The following is a 15,965-nucleotide window of genomic DNA, read 5'->3' on the forward strand; positions in this document are numbered from 1 at the left end:
AAAATCTCCCCACCCCTCCAACAGGGGCTTCCCAGGTGGCTCCGATGGTGGAGAACCGGCCTACGGCGCAGGAGACGAAGGTTTGATCCCTGGGCTGGGAGGATCCCCTAGAGAAGAAAAGGGCAGCCTGCCTCAGTGTTCTCGCCTGGAGTATTCCCATGGCCAGAGGAGCCTGGCGGGTTCAGTCCACGGGGTCGCAAAGGGTCAGGCACGACGGGGCAACTGAACAACGGTAGCAGTGCAGGCCCCCGCCTGGTGGACGGCCCTTTGTGAACCAAGCTCCCCCCTTCTCTAAATCCCAGAGACAGAGAGCCAAGGGGGCTGACCTGTCGCCCTCTCACTGACAGAGGAGGCGCAGAGAGGGGCCGTGTGTCCTCAGTGGTGGGAGGGGAGGGGAGGGCTCCCTGGACCTGTTGCTGGAGCTCCGGCAGCTGCCCTCAGGGCTGTCTGGCTGACCGCAGGGGAGCGCGTCCTCCCGGCTCCCCACTTCCCCTCTGGACTTCGCTCCTAGGCCTGGTTCCTAGTCTTTGTCGTTTGAAAGGGAAATAGAGCACCTGGCCTCAGGAGCTGTGTGCGCTCGGCTGGCCTGAGCACCATGCCCTGGGGAGCCTTGTCTTTGCCATTGGTGCTTGTTCCTGATTTACGGTTTTTTTATTACTGGAAGATTTAAGGTACATGCAAAATAGAAGAAGAGAGAATAACTAACCCCCATGTGCCTGTCAAGCATCCCGTCAGCTTTCAGATTTCTGTTTTCAGACATCAGCAGTAGCTTTGTTGTTGGCTTAAATCAAGATCTAGATAAGGCCTACACATTGTAATTGGATGAACAGTCTTTCACGTCTTCTTACAATGTACAGGGTTACCCCTCCTTTCCACTTTTCCCTCCCTTTACTTATTGAAGAAACGAGGTCACGTCCAGTAGCACTTGTCACAGTCTGGATTTTGCTGCTTCTATCCCTGTGGTTGTGTTCATCGTGGTCCTTCTACTCTCTTTCCTGTAAATTGACAGACCTGGAGGCTCGAGGAAGCTCCCAGTTTTTATGTTTGGCCAGATTACTTCACAGGTGATTTGACTGGCTCTCTCTGATCTTAGTTTTTTGCATTTCTTTTCCATGGGATTGGTCTCGATCCCTATCTCCTGTACAATGTCACGAACCTCATTCCATAGTTCATCAGGCACTCTGTCTATCAGATCTAGGTCCTTAAATCTATTTCTCACTTCCACTGTATAATCATAAGGGATTTGATTTAGGTCATACTTGAATGGTCTAGCGGTTTTCCCTACTTTCTTCAATTTGAGTCTGAATTTAGCAATAAGGAGTTCATGATCTGAGCCACAGTCAGCTCCCGGTCTTGTTTTTGTTGACTGTATAGAACTTCTCCATCTTTGGCTGCAAAGAATATAATCAATCTGATTTCGGTGTTGACCATCTGGTGATGTCCATGTGTAGAGTCTTTTGTGTTGTTGGAAGAGGGTGTTTGCTATGACCAGTGCATTTTCTTGGCAAAACTCTATTAGTCTTTGCCCTGCTTCATTCCACATTCCAAGGCCAAATTTGCCTGTTACTCCAGGTGTTTCTTGACTTCCTACTTTTGCATTCCAGCCCCCTATAATGAAAAGGACATCTTTTTGGAGTGTTAGTCCTAAAAGATCTTGTAGGTCTTCATAGAACCATTCAACTTCAGCTTCTTCAGCAATACTGGTTGGGGCATAGGCTTGGATTACGGTGATATTGAATGATTTGCCTTGGAAACGAACAGAGATCATTCTGTCATTTTTGAGATTGCATCCAAGTATTGCATTTCAGACTCTTTTGTTGACCATGATGTCTACTCCATTTCTTCTAAGGGATTCCTGCCCACAGTAGTAGATATAATGGTCATCTGAGTTAAATTCACCCATTCCAGTCCATTTTCATTCGCTGATTCCTAGAATGTCGACGTTCACTCTTGCCATCTCCTGTTTGACCACTTCCAATTTGCCTTGATTCATGGACCTGACATTCCAGGTTCCTATGCAATATTGCTCTTTACAGCATCGGACCTTGTTTCTATCACCAGTCACATCCACAGCTGGGTATTGTTTTTGCTTTGGCTCCATCCCTTCATTCTTTCTGTAGTTATTTCTCCACTGATCTCCAGTAGCATATTGGGCACCTGCTGACCTGGGGCGTTCCTCTTTCAGTATCCTATCATTTTGCCTTTTCATACTGTTCATGGGGTTCTCAAGGCAAGAATCCCCATGGAAAAGAAATGCAAAAAAGCAAAATGGCTGTCTAGGGAGGCCTTACAAATAGCTGTGAAAAGAAGAGAGGTGAAAAGCAAAGGAGAAAAGGAAAGATATAAGCATCTGAATGCAGAGTTCCAGAGAATAGCAAGAAGAGATAAGAAAGCCTTCTTCAGCGATCAATGCAAAGAAATAGAAGAACTGTACAAAAAAGATCTTCACGACCCAGATAATCATGATGGTGTGATCATTAATCTAGAGCCAGACATCCTGGAATGTGAAGTCAAGTGGGCCTTAGAAAGCATCACTACAAACAAAGCTAGTGGAGGTGATGGAATTCCAGTTGAGCTATTACAAATCCTGAAAGATGATGCTGTGAAAGTGCTGCACTGAAGATGCCAGCAAATTGGGAAAACTCAGCAGTGGCCACAGGACTGGAAAAGGTCAGTTTTCATTCCAATCCCAAAGAAAGGCAATGCCGAAGAATGCTACAACTACCACACAATTGCACTCATCTCACACGCTAGTAAAGTAATGCTCAACATTCTCCAAGCCAGGCTTCAGCAATACGTGAACCATGAACTTCCTGATGTTCAAGCTGGTTTTAGAAAAGGCAGAGGAACCAGAGATCAAATTGCCAACATCCGCTGGATCATGGAAAAAGCAAGAGAGTTCCAGAAAAACATCTATTTCTGCTTTGTTGACTATGCCAAAGCCTTTGACTGTGTGGATCACAAGAAACTGTGGAAAATTCTGAAAGAGATGGGAATACAGACCACCTGACCTGCCTCTTGAGAAACCTATATGCAGGTCAGGAAGCAACAGTTAGAACTGGATATGGAACAACAGACTGGTTCCAAATAGGAAAAGGAGTACGTCAAGCCTGTATATTGTCACCCTGCTTATTTAACTTCTATGCAGAGTACATCGTGAGAAACACTGGACTGGAAGAAACACAAGCTGGAATCAAGATTGCCGGGAGAAATATCAGTAACCTCAGATATGCAGATGACACCACCCTTATGGCAGAAAGTGAAGAGGAACTCAAAAGCCTCTTGATGAAAGTGAAAGAGGAGAGTGAAAAAGTTGGCTTAAAGCTCAACATTCAGAAAACGCAGATCATGGCATCTGGTCCCATCACTTCATGGGAAGTAGATGGGGAAACAGTGGAAACAGTGTCAGACTTATTTTGGGGGGCTCCAAAATCACTGTAGATGGTGACTGCAGCCATGAAATTAAAAGACGCTTACTCCTTGGAAGAAAAGTTATGACCAACCTAGATAGTATATTCAAAAGCAGAGACATTACTTTGCCGACTAAGGTCCGCCTATTCAAGGCTATGGTTTTTCCAGTGGTCATGTATGGATGTGAGAGTTGGACTATGAAGAAGGCTGAGTGCCGAAGAATTGATGCTTTTGAACTGTGGTGTTGGAGAAGACTCTTGAGAGTCCCTTGGACTGGAAGGAGATCCAACCAGTCCGTTCTGAAGGACATCAGCCCTGGGATTTTTTTGGAAGGAATGATGCTAAAGCTGAAACTCCAATACTTTGGCCAGCTCATACGAAGAGTTGACTCACTGGAAAAGACTCTGATGCTGGGAGAGATTGGGGGCAGGAGGAGAAGGGGACGACAGAGGATGAGATGGCTGGATGGCATCACGGACTCGATGGACGTGAGTCTGAGTGAACTCCGGGAGTTGGTGATGGACAGGGAGGCCTGGCGTGCTGCGATTCATGGGGTTGCAAAGAGTCGGATACGACTGAGCAACTGAACTGAACTGAGCTCTGATCTTAGTTAGCGGCCTATTTATTTTTGTTTCACAGTTTTAATTATTTACAGTACCATGAACTTCACCCCTTTTAGAGTACACAATCCAATGACTATTCATTTATTACCCAGAGAGGGTCCGCTCTGCCCTGGGCCCTTTGGTCTGCCCCCGAGCTGGACCTCTCTCCCCTGCTGTGATGCTCTCTGGCTGGTGGCCTTCCTTCCTTCGGGTCTTTAGGGAAAGAGCGCAGCTGCTGTGGCAGGCCCTTGGGTAACACCATGAGACGCTCCCCTGGTTTTACCAGCCGGGGGGCGGGGGCGCTGCTCTCTGCTTAGTGTGCTGTACGTTACAGTTCCGAGGTAAATGCATTCAGTTTATAAAAAGGAGTGAAGTACTGACTCCTGTGACTGTGTGGGTGCACCTTCAGAACAGAAAGCCAGACTGCAGACCACACACTGTGCGGCCCCACTCCCGTGCAGTTTCAGAAAGGGAGCTGTAGAGACGGGACCTGGCGAGCGGGATAGTGCTGTGACAGCTGGAGGGCAGGGGCTACTCGTGCCCCGAGGAAAATGCCCCGAGATTGGCTGTGCCGAGGGCCGCACGTTATCCATGACTGTATTAAAAGCCACCAAATTGAACACATGAAGTGGGTGAATTTTATGTATGGTATGTGAGTTATGTCTCAGTAAGCTGTTAAAAAAAAAAAAACAGAAACTTCAGCTCCTGTGTGAGCAGGACCAGCTATATAATTATCAGGGATCTGGTGAGAGGGAAGAAGAACCTTTCTCTGGTTAAGAAATAAATGGGCAACACACGATGAAGGTGTGGGGCCTCGCGTTCAGAATTAGTGTCAAGGGTTTGAGGATGGCCACTGCAGAGCACTGGGCTGGGCAGGGCCTCTGAGTGGGGTCCCCCGTGGACTGCACAGGTGCACGCCCGCCTGCGCGTGAGCGTGTTCTGGAGTCTCCTGGGACTCAGCCCCTTGCACTGATGCTCTGAAGTGGCTGCAGAGAGCCAGGGCCCTTCCTCAGAGCCAGTGCTGCCTTGGCTTCCCATCGCGCACAGCTGCGGTCTGCTGGCCTCCCTCTGTGTTTCCCTGGTCCTTCCCCGCCCTGGTCCACACACCTGCTGGGACACGCACAGACAGATGGGCCGAGTCCAGATCTGTCATTCTGCTTCTTGCATTTTAGGTGAAAATTACCGGTTAAGACCAGGTCAAGGGTTATTAGAGAGTAGGATGCCCTCTAACAGTGGGGCGGTAATAGAAGTTAGCCTGACGGTGGGCCTCTCCACTGAGTTTGTTAGTTCCAGGTCCCACGGGAACTGTGGTTTGTGCCCGTTTCTCTTAAATACAGTGCTTAAGGGTAAGATCCTGCTGTGCTTTAGCAAACAGTTCTGTGGCTGTGTTTGGCTGGCCGTCTAGCTCAGAGGAGGAGAGGGGGCTTCCAGCTGCCAGCAGCCCTCTGTGCCATGCATTTGAAACCCTCATGCAGGGTTTCTGCTTTACCCCTTGTCACTTGTACTTCGCCTAAAGTGGTCCAGTGCTGGGCCCAAGGAGTTTCAGGAACTGGTGCTCTGGAGATCCCCTTGGTTCCGAAGTAAGACCCATGTAAGTGTGGATCCGTGTGGCTTTTAGCAGGTTGCTCATGTGAGTGTCTGCCGCTCCCTGCCTTCCACGTTGTTTGGGTTACATGGCTGTTCTGTGGGAGGTGCCTGGCGGTGTTCTGCATGGCTGCAGCAAATGGGCCCATCCTGTCCCTGCTGTTGTTAAGCAATCACAGTGGAATGTCATGCTTTTAAAAATAAAGGTGTTAACTTAGAGCTCAGAGCAGCGAGGAGGAGGAGGAGGAGGAGGAGGAGGAGGGAGCTAAATCGCCCTGGGGACGTGCGGGGAGGCCTGGCCGGGAGCTGGTGTCTCCTGGGCCTTAGAAGGATTGGTCGTTCCCTGGTGAGAAGAGAGGGACGAGGCAGAGGGGGCAGCAGCACGGGAAGGCGCCAGGGCACGTGAGCCTTCGGGAGCGGGGGGCCTGGCTCCGCTGGTGGGGAGCGCGGGCGGCTGCAGCCAGCCTGGAAGGGGCAGAGCCCAGTAGCCTGGCCTGGACGGCTAGTGCCCAGAGGGAAGTCCCTGGGCTAACGTCCTAGCCCAGAGAGGGTGTGACCTGGATTCCATGGTAGAAAGATGAGTCTGCAGGAATGTGGAAGGTGGATGGGAGGAGTGGCCGCTGGGGAGGCCGTGAGGACCTGTGTCCATGTGTTGCCAGTCGCCCACCGGTGTCTCCCTGTGATTCCCAGGTGCTGACCGCCTTGCAGAAGGACAGCAGGGAAATGGAGAAAGGAAGCCCGTCTCTGCGGCACTGACGAGGCAGTGGACTCGTGATCAGCTGGGAAGCAGGCTCCACGTGGCACCTGTGTAGCTTCAGGCGGATGCCCTGGCAGCTCCGGAGGACAGGGGCTGTTTCCACGTTTGATCCCTAGTGCTGGAGTTGGCCTTAAACACAACACAACAAACAAAAAAACACTTTTAAAGAATTAAACCAAGGCTAAGCCTTAAGCTCAGTGGAATGAGGACCATGGCCAACCACTGCATATTTTGCATGGTTTAAAAATAGGGCAGCGGCCAATTCCCTCCCCTCATTTCAGCAAAAGTTAATTAAATTGTAATGCTTTTATGTCAACTACCGGAAAGCACATTACAATTTTTCGTTAGCCAAGGTGCATGAGAAATGTTATTTGGGAGACCTCAGAGATGGCATTGGCTCACATCTACATATTTTAGTCCAAAAGGGACTGCTGATTTTAGTTGCCGAGGTAATCCTTCCAGAGCCGCAGGTCATGTTTTTGAAGCCTGCCTACCAAAGACAGCAGGACGGGAAGACGGGCTCTCAGAGGACAGCCGCTGGTGTGTGGGCTCCCCCAACACACGTGATCTGACCTTCAGGCTGACCTTTTACCACGTTGCCTTGACAAAATTCCAGCACCGGGGCTGACAGCGCACGCTCAGGTTCCGGGGGGTGCCCTGCTGTCCCAGAGACTGCACCCCCATTTGTCCAGCAGTTGTGGCTCACCCAGACCTTGCAGCAGTAGAGACGGGCGTTAGAGCAGAGCCTGCCTCTCTGAGCCAGGTGCGGGGGGCAAGACGCCCTGCCCCTGGCCGCCCACCGGTTCCTGGGAGGCCGGGCCAGCCCGCGTGGGGCGGGCGCTCCTCCTGTCCCTGCAGGGCAGGCGCCGTCCCTGGGGTGGTGACCCCGCCTCACACAGTCCACTCACAGGATGGCTGTGGGCACCGGGGCGCGAGCAGCACGCGTCCAGCGGTTCAGTTAGCTTGTCAGGAATTCTCAGCGTCGCCCCCCCCCCCACACTTCATTCACCACCTTTTTGTCCCAGCTTTTCCTTGACTCATTTGGCGAACTTTGCATTAAGAGCTTTGGTTATCTGAATTCAGAGATGTGAAGACCATCAGCACGAAGAAGTCCAAAGGACAGGCCCGTCCGCACGGACATGGCTCCCATGTGTGCACGCGCCGGTCTCTGGGGCACTCGGGAGGCCAGGCCCATGGGCACTTGCTGCCCAGCTGCCATTCTCAGCCATACGTCCTCCCTCGGGGTGGAGCCTAACCACGGTGTTAGTTTTATAGGTTTTTCTCCACTTGCCGTGCCCGCCGATGACACTTCAGGTACAAAGCAAGCTGCCGAGCCGCTGGCCGTCCTCACACCCTCCACCCCGGCTCTGTCCCACGTGTCCTTTCCCACCTCCTGTTCTTGCTGAACTCCCCGGGGAGCTTGCAGAGCATCCCCCACCACTTTCTGCCTCGGCCTTGAAGCGCCGACCCTCCTGACCCCTGGAGGAGGTCTTCCATCTCCACCGAGCGCCGGGGCAGCCGTTCCCGGACTCTGCGAGAGGCTGAGTGTGACCGGGCCGAAAGCAGGCTGCTGGCCCCTTCATGCCCTTCCTCGCGGAGGTTCCTGGTCTTGTCCCGTGACGTAGGCTTTCTGTTCGTGAAAGATGTATATATTTTCTTACTGTACATAAAGACGTTCCGGAAGCGGTGACAGAAAGCGACGCACCCGGGGCCGCGGGCAGTTTCTGAGAATGCGTTTGTGCGCCTCCACGTGCCGTCAGCACCCCCAGCCCTCGATGTGGCTGTCAGATGGTTCGACGTGTCTCTTCAGATAGCACCGTATATGCATTGAGTTTTTAAGCAGGATTCCAGGCCATTCTGCAACACTTCCTGATCTGTAGTCCAGAGGAAGTTTTCATGACCTGTTCAGGGACCACACGAGCTCGCTGCTGGCTAGATGTGTCCACTCGGGAGTCTGGGAAGTTCGAGGTCCCAGTCTAGGGTCGCTCAGCCACTTGCCGCAGAGGGCAGAGGGCAGAGGGCAGCCGGGCCTCACAGGGCTGCACTTGTCTGCTTGCCATTCTGGTTTCGGAAAACCAGAAACAGAATTGGAAGTGCAGCCCCCTTAGGAAGTCGGCCCTCCCCACTTCTGGTGCCACTGATTTTCAGAAAGTGAGATGTCAGGGTTGGGGCCTCTGCGGCTGGCACCTCAGAGCCAGTTGCCGTGTCCCCACCAGTCACTGAAATCCCATCTGGGATTTCACTTTAAAGGGTACTTTTTAACTGCTCCGTTTTTGACTATTTTAAATAGTTTGCTGATAGAAAACTGATAACACTTGCTACATATCATGTTTTAATTGCTTGTACAGTTAACCTTTAATTTTATTTAGTAAAGTGTATCAAACTAGGGCTTTTTGAATTGTAAATATGTGGTTTTATTAAATAAAAAGTCATGTAAAATTGTTGCTTACGTTCACTGCCGTTTGGTTTCAAGTTAGAGTTCTCACCCCAAAGTATGATAACATTTGACTTTGAGCATCGTGCTATTTGAATATTTTCAAATACACTTACTTACTAGTCTCAGTTAAATAAAACAGGTGGTTCGGTTACGGTGATTTGGTCAGGGGATCAGAAAGTTAGCGCTTTCCCCCTTCCAGGCCGAGGGGAGCCCCAGGCTTGCTGCCCCCCCGAGCCTGACCACCTGCAGCTTTAGCCCCTGGTCCCCCGGCCCACGCACCTGCCCCACGCACCTGCCCCGCTCACCTGCTCACGCCCCTACCACCCGCGCCTGCCCCCCATCCCAGCAGAGCGTCAGGCTCTCCGGGCCAGCCACCTGGCTCTTCCCCTGACCCGGAACCTGCCAGGTGTCCGCTGCTGCCCGGGGTCTCTCCCCGTCTCGGGGGCGGAGACCAGCAGTGCTCCCTCGCTGCGGTGGCGGTGAGCAAGAAGTGGTCCTTCAGGTCCCGGAGCCGGCAGGGCGATGGATCTCACGTTGCTGGTGTGCGTGCTGGTCCTTCCGGTCTCAGGTGCCTGGCTTCTGGGCCCTTTGGTCCGATGTCTCTGAGCCCTGCACGGCTCAGAAACAGCGCCTTCCCTGTGCACAGGTGACCTGCCCCAGGCACTGCCCTGTGGTCTCCACCAGCCTGCAGGCTGAGGCTGGTGGAGAGTTATCAAGGGTTCACAGCTGGGGCTTCGCTCACTGCTCCACCCATGCCAGGCCTGGGGCTCAGTCGCCAGGATGACCTCATTTATCTCCGCGGCAGCTCTCACACCCTGTCGTTGGAGGTATGGCTCAGAAGAGATCTGCGTGGGCCCCTCCGGCCACGTGGTGGCAGAGTGGGGACTCAGACTCTGGCCTGTGGCTCCCCAGCCCTTGGTCAGAAACACGGCTCCCCAGAGAACGTGTTGCTCGGGGGCTCCTGACCTCAGCTCTGAGGAGGCAGAGCCGTGCCCGACGGCTGGCCCTGAGGGGTGACCCCCCCCCCCCCACCAAAGCCCAAGCCGTGGCAAGGGTGGAAGTTGGGGAGTGTTTTCCTAAGAGAAACTAGGGGGCTGACAGTTCAAAGACAACCACTCCCCGAAGTGTGCAGCCTGCCAAGAAGGCAAGAGAGGGAAGGAGGTGCTGTGCCAGCAGGGCGGGGAGGCGGGTGCCCCCCAGCTGGGCCTTGCGGTGAGCTGCGGGTCACCAGGAAGACTAGAGGAGGGGTATGGCCAGCAGAGGGAAGCCTTAGAGCCAGGTCCTCAGACGGGACACCGTGGAAGTAGTCTCCTGGGGTCCCTTTCATCCGTAGCATCTGCATGCTTCGTTACCCTAAGACCATCTCAAAGTTTAAAACAAACTACGAATTGGGGGTGGATGAACTCTCTTTTTATAGAAGACACACTTCCCAGGTGGCTCAGCAAGTAAAGAATCTGCTGGAAATGCAGGAGGCACAGATTCAATCCAGTCTTCTTGCCTGGAGAATCCCGTGGACAGAGGAACCTGGCAGGCTACAGTCCATGGGGTCACAAAGAGTTGGACACGACCAAAGCGACTGAGCAAGCTTGCACGCCTGACTCGTGGTAAAAGTCTAAATAATGACTGCAGATGAACTTACACGAAAAGAAAAGCACGTATTTCCACTGAGGAACTAAAAAATTTCACTTGTCACCCAAAAATGGTTTTCATTTAGTGGTGAAGAAGCATTTCCTTTTCAGATGCCTTGGGCTTTATCCAGGTAGTGCCTGCGTCCCTCCTGCCACCGATGCCGACAACAAACAAAAAACCCTCTGTAACAGCGGCCACATCCAGCTCAGATCACTTTTATAAAAAGGCTCGTTCACCCTCAATCTCCCTTGCCAGATAGGCTGCTGTCTGGCACGGACACAGCTACTTCCATGAGCACTTCTCAAGTTTTTTTATGCCAATGGTGTTAGTTATTGTATTTACATAATTCAATTAAATGCTATGTCAAACCAGTGTTGTGAAAAGAAACTGTTTCTTCTAAGAACACTAAAAGCTTTGAAAAGTCTCAAAGGCAAATCTCTTTCGAATGCTATTGAGTGGGACGTGGGCGAGACAGCTGGAGAATACTTAGAATCTGTTGCAAGTGGACTGTGTGCCAGGCACCGCATTAAGCCTTTATTAAAGTATGTTTCATCCTCAGGACAACGCTGAAGTCAGTACTGAGGAAACCGAAGCACACAGAGGCCGAGCCACCTGCCTGATGGAAGAAGTGGTGTGGCCAGGATTTGAAAGAGGAGGATAATGGAGTCTGCACTGTGGTTATTTTGCAAGAAATTTAAGATGCCATAGACAATTCGAGAATCAAAGATTCTACCCTTAAGGAAAGGCCTTGGCCATCTACCCAAAGATTAGCAAGTTGTTGTGCGTTTTATTTTCTAAATTAGGATAAAATGTTGAAAGCAGAAAACCAAGAGGCTACTTTCATGGACATCTCATTTAGATTTTCTTGTGCCTCCATTTTTCAGGCCCTGTACTTTTTGACAGAAGAAAAAAAAAATATAGCCTTTTAGTGTTCATAAGAATCAGCTTAGTTTTAGGGGTTTCTAGTCCGGACTTGGGCACTGCTCTGTAGCTGTCCCCTCGAGGAAGCGGGAGGAACTGTGGGGCTCTGGGGTCCTCCTTCCAAAGCTACGAGCCTGCCTCCCTGTCCATGTCTTCATTGGCTCTACTTCACTGAGACATCCTCGTTACTACCTGTAATCATTTTTGAATCCGGCATGGGACTTGCCTGACACATAATAGGAATTCAAGTAATGAATATATTCAGCAAATGAGACTAACATGGATATTATTAACCCAACAAATTTATTAAACCCCGACTCTACGGCACACTGTGCTGGTCACCAGGGAGGATGAGAAACTCACTGTCTGCCTTCCAGGGTCTTTGTCTCCTCGGGGTACAGTCACAGAGGGGTGAGTGGGTCACAGGCTGGGGTGGGGCTGTGCCTGCAGACAGCTGTCAGGCGCTGAGGGAGGGGGACGATGATTTTTGGGTCCCTGGCGTTCTTCCTCGGATGTGGTCTGTCTGAAACAGCTTGTGAGTTATTAGAACTTTGTTATGAAATAATTAACAGAAGATAATTACCTTCTAGTCAACTGGAACATCTTCAGCACAGGTAACATAATTTGAGAGGACATCGGTAACTTTGCAGCTTAAACACAACTGAATACACAGACACACACCACACCACACCCCTCCCCAACCCAGCCCAGAGACCTACTGGTCACCAGGTTGAAGGCTGGTGAGGAAATCCACCTGGGTAATTGCCGGTGGTTCAAAGTCAGCTGAAAATACCTGTTCTCTCTCTAGTGAACCGAAGGCAGGAGACTCATAATAGAAGCTGTAGGCACCGAGCCTGTTGCCAATTTGAACCTCCCCAGCCACAAAAGAGTGAGCCACTGCTATTCCCAGTTTGAAGCACAGGAAAAACCAAGTTCTCTCTGCCAGGGAATCACTATTTGACTTTGGTCTTGATCAACAGGATGGAGAGAAGACAAAAATTGTAGAGGAAAAACAGAAGGGAAGCAGGAAGGCAAAGCTTCTTACTCTCCTCACTGTTACATTTGTGTGCTTTGATTACGCTATTATAAAAGCGTATTCATGCTGTGGAAGTTAGGGAATTCTAATCAGTCTTCACTGGCTTTAAAGGGAAAGCACTTTAGAAAACAAAATGTCATCAAAAGACCAAAGTTATTGTGACAGTCTCACAACCGAGTCATCTGCCTGCAGTGGGGTTTTCTAAAGGTATTTAGCACCAAAGAAGAGATCACCCTTCTTATGATACTTCTTAAATTTAGGCCTGGAAGAATGCTTTTAAGCCCCAAACTGCACATCTCAAAATTCAATCTAAAACTAAGAAGAAAGAAAGCCCCTGACTCCCAAAGCATCAAAGAAACCTTAAAACAGCCGTCGCTGACTTCAGGTTAAGGGGATAGACCTGTCAGGTGTTTCTTACATTAACTCAAGGGATGATAGACATCTTAATATTTGACACAGTAAAAAAAAATCATGTGCTTAGTGACGGTCTAAGGTCTGAAAATATCTTGCTGAAAACGAAAGGCTTATGGACACTCAGCAGTCACACCACTCTGTATGTTTTGCACCTGCAAGACACAGTACAGTCACCATTTTGTCTTCACTGGAAAACAAAATTTCACTTTGGGTACGAATCAATGCATTTCTTTAGTGGGTCCAAGAAAACGTTTCATTAGCATTGAAGACTGTCCTTGAGCCAGAAACAGACATTCACAGTTAGACAGACTGAGCCTCCTTTCATTGGACAAGGCTCTTCTCCCTGTTTCTCATCCCTCCTCTTCCTGGGTGTTGATTACCCCAGAAGCTAGCGCTGCTTACATGCAAAACAGTTTTAAGGGAATTGGTGAGGTTTGAACTGAAACGAGCGATTCAGGACCACACAGTTCAAACCATTCAAAGAGGATTTACTCATGCGTTTAGTGCACAGGAATTTTCTGGGCACCCTGCCCGTTTGTTGAACCCTCTTGAACACGGAGGAGGATCAGTTCTCCTCAGTGTCAGGACACTGAAATTATAGAATTGCTCAGACAGAAAAAGGTCTGTGACAGCTTTTTATGAGAAGTCAGTACATTAAGCCATCCCTGTTTGTTTCTCTGTACTTGTTTTACTATTTTCTCTATATTTAACTCAATTCTGTGCTCAGCATTAATTTGGAAGCTGAAAAAGTAAGAATACAAAACACACTTTCATCCCAATCATCAGGGGCCTTTTAAGAGTGGTAACAAAGAGAGAAGAGGAGTTAGTGAAGGGGGGAGTTTGCTAAGACCGAAGTCGCCCATCAGTTGAGTCAGGAGGGCAGAAAGGCCTTGGCCTCCTTGACCTTCTGCTTCACGCCTCTGCAGGACAGAACGAGCCCGGCGTGGTGGTGCTTCAGGCTCGCCAGGCGCTGGTTGAGCACCTCTGTTCTGTCCACCTTCTCTTCCATGTCCCGGAGGAGGGATTCCTTGCCCAGAAGCCCACATTTCTGATTCAGCCTGATGTTGTCAAGCCGCAGGCCATCTCGGGCTTGCTTAGTCTTGGTCAAGATGTCCCTCTTCTGGGCCACCTGAGCCTCAATCTCCATGAGCTCTGCCTTTTTACACATGTTTTCTATGTCCACAAAGTGTAACTTTTCCTTCACATGAGTTATTATCTGCACGTTGTTGGTCACCTTGCCACGCAGTTTCAGGAGCTCCTCATTCCGCTCCTCGACCTTCTCGTTGAAGGTCTGGTTCTCGATCTTGAGCTGTTCAAAGTCTATCAGGAGCAGGCCCTCGGTCAGGTCCTCCTGGGTCCTCATCCTGGTTTCAAAATGCACCAGGCTCTGCTTCAGCTGCACGTTCTCTAGCCTCACTGCGCTCATCTCCTTCTCCTTCTTATCCTCCAGCGCCTGGATCTGCTCCACCTCTCGCAGAGCGACCTGGCGGCCGCCCCTCATCCGGCAGCTGCCCATGGCCTGCATCACCACCTGCTTCTTGAGCGCCTGGAAGCGCCGCCACTCCTTGTCCACCCGGGAGACCTTCTCTTGGCACTGCAGCTTCAGCTGGTCCAGCTCGTGGTGATACCAGCGCAGGTCGTCGGCCTCCTGCTTCCGCAGGTCCTCCAGGACGGCCAGATGGCGGAGGTAGGCCTGCTCTTTCTCGGGGGCCTCGGGCTCCGCGCCCCTGTCGCCTCCAGGCGCCTCGGCGGCGGCCTCCACACCCTTCTTCTTGCGCAGCGCCTCGAAGATCTTGTGCTGCAGGTAGATGTTGTAGCGTTGGTAGCGGCCGCGCTCCACCACCAGGGCGCGGTACTGCTCCAGAAGCTCGGCGCGCAGCTGCTGCTCCTGCTGCCTCTGCACCTCCTCGCTCCAGTCGTAAGGCTCGAGCACAAGCCCCTCGTCCAGGTTTCTCAGCTCGTCCTCGTCTTTCTGGGGGACCCGAGCCTCCAGCCCCTCCTCGCTCGCCTCGCTCTCTTCCTCCTCCTCTACCTGGCCTTCCCGCTCAGCGCCCCGGGCTGCCGCGGCCTCTTCCTTACCGGCCGTGGTCTGCTGCAGGGAGACCTGCGACGGGACTTCCTTCCTCCTGGGCTCCTCCGCCGCCGCCGCAGCCGCCGCCGCCGCCTCCTCTTCTTCGCCTTCCTCCTCCACTCCCTCCTCCTCGGGTACCTCGGGCTCCGGCTCGGCTGGCTCCCCAGGCCCGGCCTCCCGCGGCTCCCCTGGCTCGGCTTCCTCCTGGGCCTCGGCTGGGCTCTCAAGCTCTCCGGGCCCCTCCTCGCCAGCAGCTTCGGTGACCGCCAGCCCTTCCTGGGATTTGGCCGGCTTCGGCGCGGCGGCACCTTCCTCCGAAGCCTCCACGGTCTTCGTCACCGGCTCCGGCTCCGCGGGTTCCACCGGGGACTGGGGGACGGAGCTGGCCTTGACCCCGGACACCCGCGAGGTCAGGCTCTCCACCTCTCCATCTTCCGTTTCGGGGTCCCCAGTGTGGTCGTCCATCTCCCTCCCTCCGAGTCACCGCTGCAGACCCTCCAGCGGGGAGCTGCTGGATATTTGGTTTCCAGGGGCAACCAGGGGCAACCAGGGGCGCGCGCGGAGGGGCCCGGCGATTGGCTGGACCTCTGTCCCACGCCCCGCCCTTTCTCCTCCCCGCCTTCCCGGCCAGAGCAGATCAATGGGAGGCCGCTCCCGAACGACGGGGGGCAGCTTTGATTGGCGGAGAGCGTAGGCTCGTACCCAGAAGGGGCGGGGCGCGTCCCTCCGCGCTTCCTTTTCCGCCCACTTTCCAGGGCCTTGGGCTCCGCCCCCTTCTCCTCCCCGCCTCCCGGCCAGAGCAGACCAATAGGTGGTCACCTCCGGACGACGGGAGGCGGCTTTGATTGGCGGAGGACGTAGGCTCGCACCGAGAAGGGGCGGGACGCGTCCCGCCCCGGCTTCCTTTTCCGCCCGCTTGCCAGAGCGCCTGGGCCTCTGAGGCGAGGCGGCCGGCAACTGGAGGTAGGGGTGCGCAGGCGCAGAGCGGCGGGCCGGGCTCCCCTACTCCCACCCCCCTCCGCGCGGCGGCGCCTGCGCGGTGCGCGGCCGGGCCGGTCCGAGGGCGCCTGCGCGCTGAGGCGGGACGCGCGGCCCGGCAGGCC

The 15,965-nt window shown here is 52.7% G+C and overlaps 3 protein-coding genes across 8 annotated transcripts in view; 2 read left to right on the top strand and 1 right to left on the bottom strand.

Annotated features, from left to right (window-relative positions):
* TBC1D14 (TBC1 domain family member 14) overlaps positions 1-8,804 on the top strand; it is a 119,229-nt gene extending 110,425 nt beyond the window's left edge. For 3 of the 6 annotated variants that reach the window (XM_040237592.1, XM_040237594.1, XM_040237593.1), the window contains 2 exons: positions 5,530-5,604; positions 6,288-8,804. In XM_040237592.1, the coding sequence (XP_040093526.1) occupies positions 5,530-5,604; positions 6,288-6,353 (141 nt within the window). In that variant the 3' untranslated portion in view covers positions 6,354-8,804. The remainder of the gene's footprint in view (positions 1-5,529; positions 5,605-6,287) is intronic. The other 3 variants (XM_040237595.1, XM_040237596.1, XM_040237597.1) reach the window with 1 other exon arrangement.
* Positions 8,805-12,621: 3,817 nt separating this feature from the next.
* CCDC96 (coiled-coil domain containing 96) lies at positions 12,622-15,874 on the bottom strand. The gene has a single exon (XM_040237598.1). It carries the CDS (start codon positions 15,325-15,327, stop codon positions 13,663-13,665), a length of 1,665 nt encoding a protein of 554 aa, XP_040093532.1. The 5' UTR covers positions 15,328-15,874; the 3' UTR covers positions 12,622-13,662.
* The window catches only part of TADA2B (transcriptional adaptor 2B), a 16,063-nt gene continuing 15,600 nt past the window's right edge, over positions 15,503-15,965 (top strand). Inside the window, exons 1-2 of the mRNA XM_040237339.1 lie at positions 15,503-15,552; positions 15,786-15,948. Coding sequence (XP_040093273.1) covers positions 15,503-15,552; positions 15,786-15,948 — 213 coding nt within the window. The remainder of the gene's footprint in view (positions 15,553-15,785; positions 15,949-15,965) is intronic.

Source organism: Oryx dammah, unplaced genomic scaffold, assembly GCF_014754425.2.
Source record: "Oryx dammah isolate SB20612 unplaced genomic scaffold, SCBI_Odam_1.1 HiC_scaffold_3, whole genome shotgun sequence".
Lineage (NCBI taxonomy): Eukaryota > Metazoa > Chordata > Mammalia > Artiodactyla > Bovidae > Oryx > Oryx dammah.